The following is a 13,405-nucleotide window of genomic DNA, read 5'->3' as shown; positions in this document are numbered from 1 at the left end:
CAATTCTTCGCATTATCAATAATTATTTGAATGACATTTTATGGTCCCATGTCCACAATTGCTTTTTCCAACTATTCAACAATGTAAACACCTGTCTTGGCATGCCCGCTTCTGTCAATGGACTGGTGAAAGTTTTCACCCTTAAATGTTACAAAACCATAACATTGATTAGAGGCCTTTTCGCAACATTTTTCCATCCATCACTGACAATGGTACAAGATTTTTTCTCGATACCATCGTACATTTCTTGTTGTATTTCCTCTTTCATCTTCTCATAATAGGTATCCAACATGTTATTACAGATGGCATGGTAACTTGGCATTGTGAAACCTAGATCAACCCTTGCTACTACAGAAGCCATGGCCTTTTTCCAATGTGGGCTTTGCACCATGCTAGAGGATAACCAGTACGACAAAGAGCCTCGACTTGCTGGGCCTTCTCTATATTTTGTGCTTTAAAAGATGCTTTGAATGTTTGTTGTTGCACACATGCACATGGTTGTGGACAAGACAAGTTGTTGCATTGACCAAATTCCATATGCATCATCGAGCAACTTGCCGTTTGTGTCATCAAACCCAAACCACTATTGCGAGCAGGAATATTTTATGATGAGTCCTCTACTATGGCTACAGACTGCACACCTTGGGATTCCTGGCATGCAGTTCTGTCATGGGGCACAATTTGGGTTTGTTGGCGTGCTACTATAGCATCCATGTAGACTGAAGCTTTAGTCTCCCTCTTACTCTCCCTCTTTTTCTTTAATCTAGATATTCCTCAAATTATCTTTGTCTTTCCTTTCACTTTCAAAGCTACTCTTTCCACTTTCTTGTTAAATTCCATAGATTTCTTTGCATGCCTCTCCCTCTCGAACGCCTCCTTTTTGTCTGGCTTAGACATCATAAGAGTGATAAATTCCTCATAAGTTAAGATATGTGGCTCTTACAAATTAATGTTTTGCTTGGGTATCTTGTGGGTTGGTTGCTCCACATACCATATTCGCATATATAAGAAGATGGAAAATTCTAGTGCACTCTTAGCATTGGCTACTTTAGCAATTTCATCTTTTCTAGATACTCAATCTCTTATACACCTTTATGTAAAAGATCCATGCAACAGCAACCCTATTCATCAAGGTTGCTCCCTCTCCCCCCTCATTTTTCCCTTGTTGCTTACTATTGGGGGCCAGGAGCTTGCTCCCAACAAGGAGTCGCAATCACAATACTATCATGTGAGAAAACAATCACAATACTATCATGTGAGAAAACGCAATGTGCATAGAGACAAATAGAAAGCCAAAAAGCAAGTAGGGAGTTCGGTCCCCATGGTCATCATCCTTTCAAAATTAACATTTTACCTATATACATGATTTTAGGGCCTACCCACTTTTCCATCCTTTCACCCACTTTCTCCAACAATCATATCTTTCCTTGGATTCCCGCATTCCTTAGTACTTGCAAGTCCTTTATGAGTCCTTGGATTCCCTAATTTCTTAGTACTTGCAAGTCCTTTACATTTGCAACCATATTAATAGGCCTTGCACTTTTTTTCTTGTGCCTTGGTTCTAGCTTTAACTAGTTGACTACCTATTCTTCCAATCGATCGACTACCGGTCGGCTCTAATGGTTGACTACATTTGTAAGTCCTACCAGTTAACATATGGCACTCCTAATGGATCAAATTAGTTGCTAATCTACTACTTGAACCCACACAATTAAAAAACAGTGACCTGGACTAATGTATACAATAATATCTAGGTTGTTGTGCCAAGCGAGAAGCATATCGACCTTTGTGGGAAACCATGTGCATGGTTCATACATTCCATGGAGGGGTCTTGTGGGTCAATCACACACCCAAGAGACGTGAACGAAGAAAGGGAGGAGAACCATGCATTGACCATGAGAAGAGGAAACATGTGCATCGCCACACAACACAAAGAGGAGGATGAAACATAAGCATTGCTACACAATGTGCGAGAGAGGAATCCAATTCTATACGTGACTCACCAAGAATCTTTTCCAACATGATAACTTACCATTGAAGGATACTCGCTCTACAAAAATAAAATCCTATTAATTAGCTCCCTCTCACAAAAAAAAATTAAGTTGATTAACCTAAGTTAGTAGGCCCCCTCTCTCAATTAACCGAAATAATCTAAGCCTATAGTCCCTGCTCTGTCGCTCTTAGCTATACGCTCAGGTGGCCGCCACCCTGAGTCTCGCTCGTCTGATACTCCTCTCTGCCTCCGCACCATCTCCAACTCTCCCCCTCTCTCTTCCCTCTTCCCTCATCTTCTATCGCTCTCTCCATCCCCCTCTGTCCCTCCCCATCGCTCCCTCTAAGTTGCTTAGCCCATCCTCGCACTCAACCGCCTCTCTCACATATGCCAAGCCTTTTCCCCCCTTCTCAACCGACCGTGGTCCTCCACGCCCTCACCTTTCTCTCAACAAAGTCACCTCCCTCCACCAAGTCGGGCCAGAAAGGGGAGAGAAGCGAGAAGAGGCCAAAGAGAGGAGGGAAGCAAGCCAGAGAGGGAAGAGAAGTGAGAAGAACAGGGAGAGACTAGAGAGGCTAGAGAGAGGAGAGAAGCGAGAAGAGGCCAGAGAGAGGAGGGAAGGGAGGAAGGGAGAGAGCCAAGCCAACAACAAAGAGGGTAGGAAGGCAAGAAGTGAGGCAAAGAGACAAGCAGGAGGGCTACCGAGAACAATGCAGAGGTAGATGAATGGCCGTCGAGGTAGGGAAGCAAGGGGAAGAGAAGCAGGAGGGCTAATGAGAGGCTTCGCGAAACAACTACAGAGGGGGGTACACTTTAGTTTTTGAGGGCAGACCTTATCTCAGATTAATGGTCGTGCCATACCATTTTTCTTAGCTTAATCGTGTTAGGATGTCGAAGGGGGTGAACTAATGCAATTGGAATTTTTTATTTTTCAATGTATGGGGGTTCTTATACTGATGGACCATACATTGTGAAGGGGAAGGAGAATCGATCATTGATAGCTCATCATGAAGAGGAAGGGAGAAACCATGGATCGCACACAACATGGAGGGGAAGAGATCTTGTGCATCACCGCACATCTCATGGTGGAGAAGGAAGAACTTGTTCATCACCCCACATGGAGAGGAAGAGAGACGAAACCGTGCATAGACCACACTACATGAAGGGAAAGAGGTCTTGTGCATCGTTGCACATCTCATGGAGGAAAGGGAAGAACTTGTGCATCGCCACAAAATATAGAGAGGAACAGAGAGGAAACCATGCATTGACCTCACTACATGAAGGGGAAAAGATCTTGTGAATCACCGCACATCTCATGGAGGAAAGGGATGAACCCATGCATCGTTGCACAACATGGAGAGGAAGAGAGAGGAAACCATGTATTGGCTGCACATTGTGAATAAGAGGGGAGCGAAAACTATGCATCCATAGTACTTCACCATACAACATGAAGATGAGGAAAGATGTGCATCAATGCACAACGTGAAGAGGAGAGAGAAATCGTGCATTGATCGGACATTGTGAAAGTCAAGGAGAACTAAGCATTGACTACTCACCATGAAGAGGAAAGAAGAAGCAATGCATTCACCACACAACGTATGAAAGGGGGGTGAGGAAGCTTGTGCCTCTTTGCATGTATCGTGGAAGAAGGGTCGACACCATCGATGGTAGTGTCCATCAAGTTGGACTACCCAAAAGCTAGCAAGAGGTGGAGGAGAACCTCAGGAGAATCCTCAAGAGAATGCCAAAGGTGACATCATGGGTCTCATTCGATGTACAAGCTTTGAATTTAATGACCTCAAGGATTCGACCCTTGACCACCACATGTGGAATGGTCGGCTCATGGTTGGTCAACATTAAAAGCTTCTCCTAGTCACCACTATTGACTAGCACCTCTTGGGTAACTACTCTCATGGCCCGAAAAATTCCATGAAGTCATGTTAAGGGGCAGGCCGTTTAGACTAGGCATCATGACAAATCCTTCTATCAATCGAGTCAACTGGATTTTTTTTAAAAGGATCTCCCATGGAATTTTGTTTCAAGTCATTGAGGCAGGAGTTTGGATTCAAAATAAGCCATAGCACTATGTATCTGAGGGTGCCATTCACAGTGTTTCAGACATGATGGCCTTAAGACATGCAAGCATTGTAACAATGAGAGCAATAGGAGAGAAGGGGAGAGGCATCAAAATAAAAAAGGAAGAGTTTGGGACTCTCATACTAGGAGTGCTAAAGTGCTTGGCCCCCCAACAAGGAGTTACAATCATGATACTCTCATGCTAGAAAACAAAACAGTCATTGAAAGCAAAAAGCAATGACCCTTACTCTCATCATCCTCCTTGCAAAATTAAGGTTTTAGCTTTATACATAATTGTAGGGCCTACCACTTGACCACCCTTTTGCCTACTTTCTCCAACCATCATATCTTTCCTTGGGTTCCCTAATTCCTTACTACTAGTGGTGCTTTACATTTGCAACCATATTAATTGGCCTTACACATTTTTCCTTTTAGTTTCAGCCGGTCGATTGCATCCATAGGTTCGATTGGTTAACAATGACTCTCCAGGATAGCTATCTTGTAATGAACTAAGAGTGGAAGAATCAAAGGAATTAGTCTTGCTAATTGAGGAAAGGAGTCTCAACTCATATATGAGCTTTGTGCTGATGACACCAACTTCACAATCAAAAGTCTTCATGGGACCAGATTGAAGCATTCTATTTGGCTTCAAGATCTAAAATCAACCCAAAAAAAACCTACTAGGGCGGGGATGCATGTAATATTTTTCAAAGACAAGGGTTGTAAAAGCATTGAACAAGAACTGTTTTTCAAGTTACTAGGTATCCCATGGGCTGAATAGATCATTGAGAAATTAAATAGTAAGTTGTCAAGATGGCAGGGGATGCATGGCAACCTTGTAGGAAAAGGAGCGATGAACAAGTACTACTCTAAGATTTTTCTCTTTTATTTTTCTTATTTCCTCCCCAATAAAACTACTATAAAAAGGATCATTCCTATCTTCAAAAAGTTTCTTTGAGGGGTGAGATTCCAAAAGTGAGATGAGATCTTGTTGATACTTAAAGGGATAAGGGTGTTAAAGGGATCCCAGATTTACAATAACTTTCATTCGAACTTGTTGTAGACTGGATCCTCAAAGTGATTGGCCACAATGAGGAAATCTACACCTCTCCCCTCCTCAAGAACTTGGGGAACGCCCTCCCCAAGATGTCTCTATTAATGGGACACACTCCATTCCCTCCTATGCATCATCTTTTTCTCAAGTGTTTCTAGGATGCCTGATAGTTACAAAGATCACATTGAATGCATCGGTTTCCGAAATAGAAGAGTCCGACCTATGGGTTTGTATTCCATCCTTTTCCTTATTTGTTTCCTCAAAGCCCAACCCCACAAGCTCTATACATAAAGCCTTTACAATAAGCAAGAAAGGATGAAACACTTGGAAAGATTTGTGGTGATACAATGAGGGTAGGTGGTTGGAAAACATGGGCCAATAAGAATCATATAAACAACATGAAATAGAACCAATGTTGAAACACATATAAACAGGGATATGGCAAACTCCTTTTTACATTTTGAAATATTCAACTTGAGGAGCTTGCTTCAAACAATAGAGACCTTTCTTTAATAGTAATTTAAATTATCTTTCCCTTTTTGAGAATAAAACCTTTAGGTTTTTGCATACCTCTTCTTTTAAAATACCATTCAAGGAAGTAGACTTAACATCCATATGAAATATATTCCACTTATACATAGCTACCAATGGAAGCATTGTACCCTTAGAAGTGAGTTTTAAGATAGGACTAAACGTTTCATAAATAGTCAATGCCTTCTTTTCTTGCATATCCTTTGCAATGATACATGCATTGTATTTATGAAGCAAACTCTATATCTTGTACATTGTATGGTACGCCCACTTACAACCTTTATCCAACTTAAGGGAAGGTAAGCAAATGAAGTCCCTAGTCTAATTCTACATGTAAGCCATTATTATTTCTTAGTCTTGCTTCAGCCCTAGAAAAGCCATAGTTGCCTCAATTTATGTAAAGAGGCTCTTCAACAAGATTTAAATAAGAAAAATCTAAGATTCTCATGATCACTAAGATTACATTAGCAACAAGCTTGATGATAAATGTATAACTTTTCAATCTTAGTTTTAAAGAACCTTTAACATTTTCTATAATAACATTGGCTACTAAGGTAAAGGGGCCAATCTTGTGCAGGGCTAACTTTTTGATAGTGTAAGGGGCCGTGCCTGTGATTTTTTGGGGTGTCTTCAAAATGTAAATGCATCACACACATAACGATGGAGGGAGAATATAATTTCTTCCAAAAATACGTGAAAAAGATTTAGGTTGGTGGAAAACCTCAAGACCCAATACCAAAGGCATTGGTGGGCCAGTACTATGTCACATGAGGACTAACTCAACTTGTTATGAGAAGTTCACACCCATTCAAAATCATGCATATTCATGCCTCTTTATTGGGTCTTCCCATGGAGAGAAAAGGGGGGCTGCTGACATTGCAAAGGTATGTGCCTCTTTACCAACCCCTTTACCCTATAATTTGATACGTCATTTTCATCATCACTGCCTAAGCATGTCTTCATGAGCTTTGAATTCTTCTAACATCTTAGATGTAGGCTCATCAAGCATCACATCCTACATAACATAACCCTTTTGTCTCCTCATTATATAGACAATAACTTCATATTCTCATCATTGCCAATAAATGTAGCAAAAATACCGCTTGAATCAAAAGGTGAAAATGATGATGCGATTAATGGTCTATAAGAAAACTACTCAACTCACCAATGACGTGAGAATACTATCAATGGAACCCTGATTGCACATCGAGGTGTCACCTAGCTTCACCTTAACAACAACATTCTATGTACCCAAGTCAAGCAACCACTCAACATGGTCACAATCTCTTGAAATAAGTTGGGGAGGATCATTAACATCATTAACAATGCAAAAGAGCAAGTCAAATAGAAAATCCAGCATGCACTAGACAATCAGGATGAGCCAATAGCTTCAGAGCAGCAAATGAGTATCTAACAGTGAACCTATTATCCAATGATTATTTCCATGACCCACATAATGTGGTTCTTTCAAGTGGCCCTCAAGTGGTTCCATGTTGCCCCTCCACTCATACAATCCTCTTCCTCCCCCATGTATAAGAACACATCCACTGACAACCTGTCCAGGAGTAGAATCAGGAGTCTAGAATAGTGACCTCCTAACACTGAAATTGGGAAGCAAGAATCATCTCTATCTGATAGCCTCCAATGCTTTCTGAAGAAGAAGGCACAGATCCTTCCTGCTGTAATGCAGCACAATGAGGAGTAACCAGTCGCCTTCATTAGTGAGAGCCTTGATTTAGCTCCCTCAAGTTCATCCAACTCTTGCAAATGCTTAAGATCTCCCGAATTGTCCTTAAGAGCATCAAATTTATAACCTTGATCAAGAGCAGAGACTTGCACCACATCAGCAGGCTTTTGCCTCTTAATTTTAATATTCCTTTTTAGTTAAAAGTTCACCATCAGCATCCAAAGAAGAGCTAAAAGAAGAGGAAATTTTGATCAGCTCATTAGGATTAACTGGTTCAAGAATTTCAACCACAGTATCAGTAGCTACTTAATCAGTTTTAACAATCTTCTTAACCAAAGCTGTAGCAACCTGTTCTATTTTAGCAGCATTCTTAACAAAAGCATCCCTTACAATATGGCCAAAGCCATTACACTTAAGCATGCACCATAAAATGTGCCAAACTTTAAGGAATTTGAAGGGCAATATCATCCAGAGAACATTTTAAAATCTTAGGCAGAGGATGATGAACATTCCAACCAACACAAGCCTTATTGCCCAATGCACAAGGCAAATACATGACCTTCCCAAACAGGTAGCCATCTGACCCAAAGAGTCCCACATCCACTCAGACAGGCCTTGAAACTTACCCAAATAGGGGAAGTTGGAACCATCATGCAAAGAAGTCTCAGGGTTGACAAAGGGTTCTCAGGATAAAATTACACATACTTCCCAAAAAATGTTTAAAAGAGCTTACAGCCTCATCGAGCATAAGCAAGTTTATTCACCACAATCACACCAGTCATATGGGCATGACATTGGCCAGGTGTAACATGTATCTATATGAGTATAGGTAACACGTGTGTATGTGTGTGTGCCGCATAATACGTCATAGCATTGGCAAAATGCCTTGTATAAGCGTACCACGAGTCCACATGGGCACCAAAACCCTCTTGGGAAGGGGTAAGCTGAGACAAAATTGTTGCATTCGCAAACAAAGCCACATTGTGTATGGATGCTGCAGGCAAGTAGGATTCTACATATCCATGAGCCATAAGCGGCCTTGGCTATGTAGATGGATCAAATTCTCGAATCCTTGAGGGCACTCCTTAAACACTGCATCAAGGAGATCCCGGGGATCCAAGAGGTCACAAAATGTAGGTGAGAGTAGATACGCGCCCAATACAAACCCTGTCTCTAGAACTATGCCAAAATGCTGAATGGCAGCGCATAGATCACACTCCAACTGGATTAGTTTGAACAGCAGTTTGCTGCTCTTCGTCAGCGACAACCGAGCAGAAGGAGGGTGCTGATACTCCCTTGCATCCCTGCATAATACACTGCGAGTGACCTCGGCCACTGCAAAATGAGTAAATTCTCTTTGGATGGTATTGGTGGGCCCAGCCCGGAAAAACAAATCAATCTCCACATCATCGGGTGGAGTACGTTGCACAACTTCCCCACCTTTTAACTTCCCACAACGCAGAGCTAAGGTTTCCAAGGAAGACTTCCTCAGGTATGCTAGCTTCAGTCTTGAGATAGGCTGGTGCACACGAAAACCTGGACAATTAGCTGCACAAACAAAGTGAAACTAATCCGGCATGCCCTCTCCGCTATCAATGACAAATCTGTTTCTAGCTTTTCCAGCTTTCCAAGCATCAGGTTCTCTAGATTTTCCAACTTTCCATGCAGATCGTTGTGCACACCTTTCAGATTGTTCTCCATCTTTACAATCTTAGGCATCATCGTAATGATCAACTCCCTCGTTGACTTCCCAAACCCTTTGCGGTTGATCATGTTCTGCCATTCATTCTCGTACTCGTCCATTGCAACATCCCCAGTAGAACTCCCTTCAGTTGCAAACTTAGCAAAGCCCCTTGCCATTCCAAAGGCTTTGCCTTGCTTGCTCCTGCCTCTGTACCTTGTCTCAAACAGGTTTCCAAGAGGTGTTTATACCTTAATGCATACTCGTCTACAAACACCACGCTCGCACATGGGGGAACCATATTTCAGGCATGTCCCCTGATGACAACCGCAACTCCCGCTCAGGATACACTATGTGGTAAGCTGCTGCGTTGAAGCACATCAACTTCTCGTCCTGCACTAATTGAATAAATTTCAGTTTGTCCAAGGTGACAATCCTGGGCTCTCATCATGTAGATTTTCTTCCAAAGATCTCTGTAATGAAACATACCCTGCTTCATTCGTAATTCTTGTCAATCTTTTCAACTCAATTTGTATCTCCTTGCTTCGTGGGTGACTTCTATTTGATGCCAAAAACGTATGCACCTCGTCAGCAACCTCAATCCAGCTGTAGCCTGCCTCCTTCTTCACACCTATATCATCCATCTCATTTCTGATCTTTGCCACATCCTCCCACCTGCCAGCCATAGCAAAAAGGTTCGAAAGTAGCACATATGCTCCAAATATTTTTGGTTCCAACTTATGAACATGCTCAAAAGCACGTTTTCCAAGCTCCACATTGCCATGGCTTCTGCATGCACCAAGCAAGGCCATCCAGACGACAGCATCAGAGTGAACTTGCATTTTGAAAATGAAGTCCTCTGCCTCATCAAGGCGACCCACACGGCCAAGAAGGTCGACCATGCATGCATAGTGGTCTACAGTTGGTGTAACACCATGATCTTGAATCATGGAATCATAAAAATGACGACCTTCATCCACTAGCCCTGCGTGCCTGCATGCCGAGAGCACAAAGAGAAACGTGGCTTCATCTGGCTCTTCACCTTCGTGTAACATCTGTTCAAAGAGTTGGAGAGCCTGTTTGCTGAGCCCCAGAAGACCATAACCTGAAATTATTGTGTTCCAAGAAATCACGTCTCTCACTTGCATGTTCCTGAACACCTCATGTGCATCCATAAGACTGCCACATTTTGCGTACATATCAACAAGGGTGTTCCCAACGAAAAGAGTAGAATGAAAGCTGCTTTTCATGATATCAGCATGAATTCGCTTGCCTCGTTGAAGCGCACCCAGGCAGGCACATGCTTTAAGTGCACTGATAAAAGCAACATCATCTGGCTTCAAACATTCCCGTCTCATTTCATCAAAGAGAGATAGAGCCTCTTTACCATGGCCACCGTTAGCATATGCAGCAATTATGGCTGTCCATGAGACCACATCTCGTTCATGCATGTTGTCAAACACATGCCACGCATCCTTAATGCTTCCACATTTTGCATACATGTCCACTAGGCTGCTTTGAATGAACACATCAGATTCAAAGCCACCTTTGATGATTTGAGCATGTACCTGCTTGCTCTGTTCCAAAGCTGCAAGGTGGGCACATGCTTTGAGGACACCGACAAATGTGACATGGTCTGCATCCATGTGCTCTTTTTTCATTTCCTCGAACAATAGGAGGGCCGCCATGCCCAGGCCCCACTGAGCATATCCTGCAATCATGGCATTCCACGAGACCAAATCTCTGCCAAGGATCTTGTCAAAAACGTGGCGTGCATCCTTTATACTACAACAATTTGAATACATATCGATAAGAGTGTTTCCCAGAAGAACATCAGACTCTAGCCCATTTTCTAATATGTGAGAATGAGCCTGCCTACCCTGTTCTAAGGCTGTCGGGCTAGCACAGGCTTTGAGAATGGCAAGAAATGTAACTCTGTTTGGCTCCACACCTTCATGTTGCATCTGCTTGAACAACATGAGAGCCATGCCACTACAGCCTTGCTGAGCATAGCCATTAATCATTGTAGTCCACGATACAACATCTCTCTTCTTCATTTTGTCAAAGACTTGGCGTGCATCATCTATGCTCTTGCATTTTGCATACATGTCGACCAGGGCACTCTCCACAAAAACATCCGACTCCAATCCACTGTTAACAATACACGCATGAACTTGCTTGCCATGTTTAAGAGCTGTTATGCTTGTGCAAGCTTTTAGTACAAGAACAAATACAAATTTGTCTGCGAAGACACCTGTTCTTTGCATGTGCTGAAGTGAATCAATAGCCCTTTCACTTTCGCCACAATTGGCATATGCTGAAATGAGCACAGTCCATGAAAACACGTTGTGACTAGGTATTCTATTAAAAACCTGGGATGCATCTGGCAGACTGCCACACTTAGCATACATGTCGACAAGAGTATTTGCCAATAAAATATTCGATTCAAAACCACTTTCGACTATGTATGCATGAGCCAGCTTGCCCTCTATCAAAGCGTTAGATTTAATGCACCCCTTCAAAAGACAAGCTTGAAGTTTAATGGAAGCCCATATTCCTTGCTTAGCTGTTAGATCCAGGATCTGCAGTGCTTCCTGTAACAGTCCCTCCTGACACAGTTTGCTCACATCCTCGTCGACACACTTGAGAGCTGTATAGCCTGCCATACTGAAAAATTCAGATACAGAACATACCTGCAAGGTTAAAACAGGTAGACGATTCTCCAAAGATGGTAGTGGCACATTTGGGCCATAAATTTTGCTAAGAATCCTCGTAAAGATGCTCTTTTCGTACAAAAAGGTGGAAAGGTACCTGTCCTGAACGCTACTCAGAGCTCCGCTGCCCACGGTAGCGTTAGAACCATACAGCGATTCTAGCGCACCTGAAGAATTTGTTGCTACCATTGCTCTTAACCGTTTCTGAGCCCCTAGGGGCTTGTTTGTCCCCTCGTGTATGCAGCTTGGGTATCTCAAATAAGTCTGATACAATCCATAAAATACACAGATTAGAAACAGTAAACCTAAAGATCGGGCCCGCGCTATTCCTATGAGCAGTAACGGGCATCGTCTGATCAAACTTGGACAAAGAAAGGAATCGTCAGCAAAACAAAATAGCAATGGAAAAGACAACGGTGAGGAAAGCCGCACAAAATGCTGAAGACATTTCGTTAGTCTTGTCATCTAGTTTGTACATAACCAGGAGGATCCTCACCATGTTAAACCGATTCTACTACTGCACGAGCAGGGGTTTTACAAAAACCTCTGCCAAAGCCGTTTTCTTTCTTGTTGTCTGGCCTGCATGATTACAAAAATTTTTGTAGAAAACTCAGACAGGTCTGTGAATGCTTCTTCAAAATCTCACCGCTAAGGCAGGGCGGATAGGCAAAGCTTACGTTTGTAAGTGAATTTGACACGCATGAAGAACATGATCGCATCCATAAATTCACAACTTTGGTCGAAACTGTGCCACATTAGGAAGGAGTACGTTTATCCAGCCGATGCATGTCAGAAATGAGGAAATTCCAGACGGCAACCAACGGCTCGACAGCCTGAATTCCACCGAAGCTGCGAGCTAATCACGCCAGAAAGTTGTAGAGAAGTTAATGGAGCTGGAAGGAAGCACAACAACTGATGCTCAATCAGTTCGATAGTCTGAGAAATGTTCCCAGAATTTGCAATCTTTGCCGGAGGAATGTTCTCCTCCGAGATATCTACTGCTTCGATTGCTTTCTTTTCTTGCAATTTGGCTTCCTCCTACACCATCGATGCAACAAGATAAACAGGTTGCGTAGATACTTGTTTCTGAGATGGAAAACAAAGAGGAACACTCTTGGAAGCCATGAGAGGATTATTGTTGTTGAAAGAAAGAGAGAGGAGAGATACCCCGGGCACATGTTGATATCACCCAGGGTAAGCTTGGATGTTATCGGAATTAGGGGCACATTGTTGCATCACTGTTGTCGGACTTTATCGGAGTTGCAGGCACATGCTCAAACTGAAGCCTTAGGAGTCAGAACCATCATTTTGTGTTTTTATTGAATATCTATCTCCTGGCCTGTGTAGCTCGATTGTGCCCGTCAGGCATCTGATCGCCTTCCGTCTGACATCCGACTGCCTTACCTGGTTGAACCTTGCAAAAAAATGCTACTTGTGCCCAGGGTGAGAGTAGATGATACAATAGATTTTTAAAATTTCTTTTTATTTTTTTGCGAGAAAAGAAGAGAATTCATATTATAAAGGTAAATGACTACAAACAAGATGAATCACATTCAAGCAGCCTGCCTATGGGTGTAGGTTTATGGGAGATTTGTTTACATTCATTTGTATGAAAGAGCAACGTATATCAATGAATAATATTCATAGTGTGTTCTAGTAAGTCGGTTTT

At 42.4% G+C, this 13,405-nt stretch overlaps 1 protein-coding gene across 3 annotated transcripts; it reads right to left on the bottom strand.

Annotated features, from left to right (window-relative positions):
- Positions 1-9,432: 9,432 nt before the first annotated feature.
- LOC147882815 (pentatricopeptide repeat-containing protein DOT4, chloroplastic-like) lies at positions 9,433-12,893 on the bottom strand. Of its 3 annotated transcripts, XM_087401142.1 has the most exons (4): positions 12,414-12,893; positions 12,233-12,315; positions 11,834-12,000; positions 9,433-11,689 (listed from the first exon to the last, which is right to left on the bottom strand). In XM_087401142.1, exons 2-4 carry the CDS (start codon positions 12,233-12,235, stop codon positions 9,436-9,438), a joined length of 2,424 nt encoding a protein of 807 aa, XP_087257268.1. In that variant the 5' UTR covers positions 12,236-12,315; positions 12,414-12,893; the 3' UTR covers positions 9,433-9,435. The 3 variants fall into 3 exon arrangements, with proteins under 3 accessions (XP_087257268.1, XP_087257267.1, XP_087257270.1); XM_087401141.1 differs by having other exon boundaries at positions 9,433-12,000; XM_087401144.1 differs by lacking the exon at positions 12,414-12,893 and having other exon boundaries at positions 11,904-12,000; positions 12,233-12,246.
- Between the last annotated feature and the right edge of the window lie 512 nt (positions 12,894-13,405).

The sequence above is a fragment of the Dipteris shenzhenensis genome, chromosome 29 (assembly GCF_047967505.1).
Source record: "Dipteris shenzhenensis isolate YYH24624 ecotype China chromosome 29, Dip_SZ_1.0, whole genome shotgun sequence".
Lineage (NCBI taxonomy): Eukaryota > Viridiplantae > Streptophyta > Polypodiopsida > Gleicheniales > Dipteridaceae > Dipteris > Dipteris shenzhenensis.
This window is presented reverse-complemented; position numbering and strand designations above follow the sequence as displayed.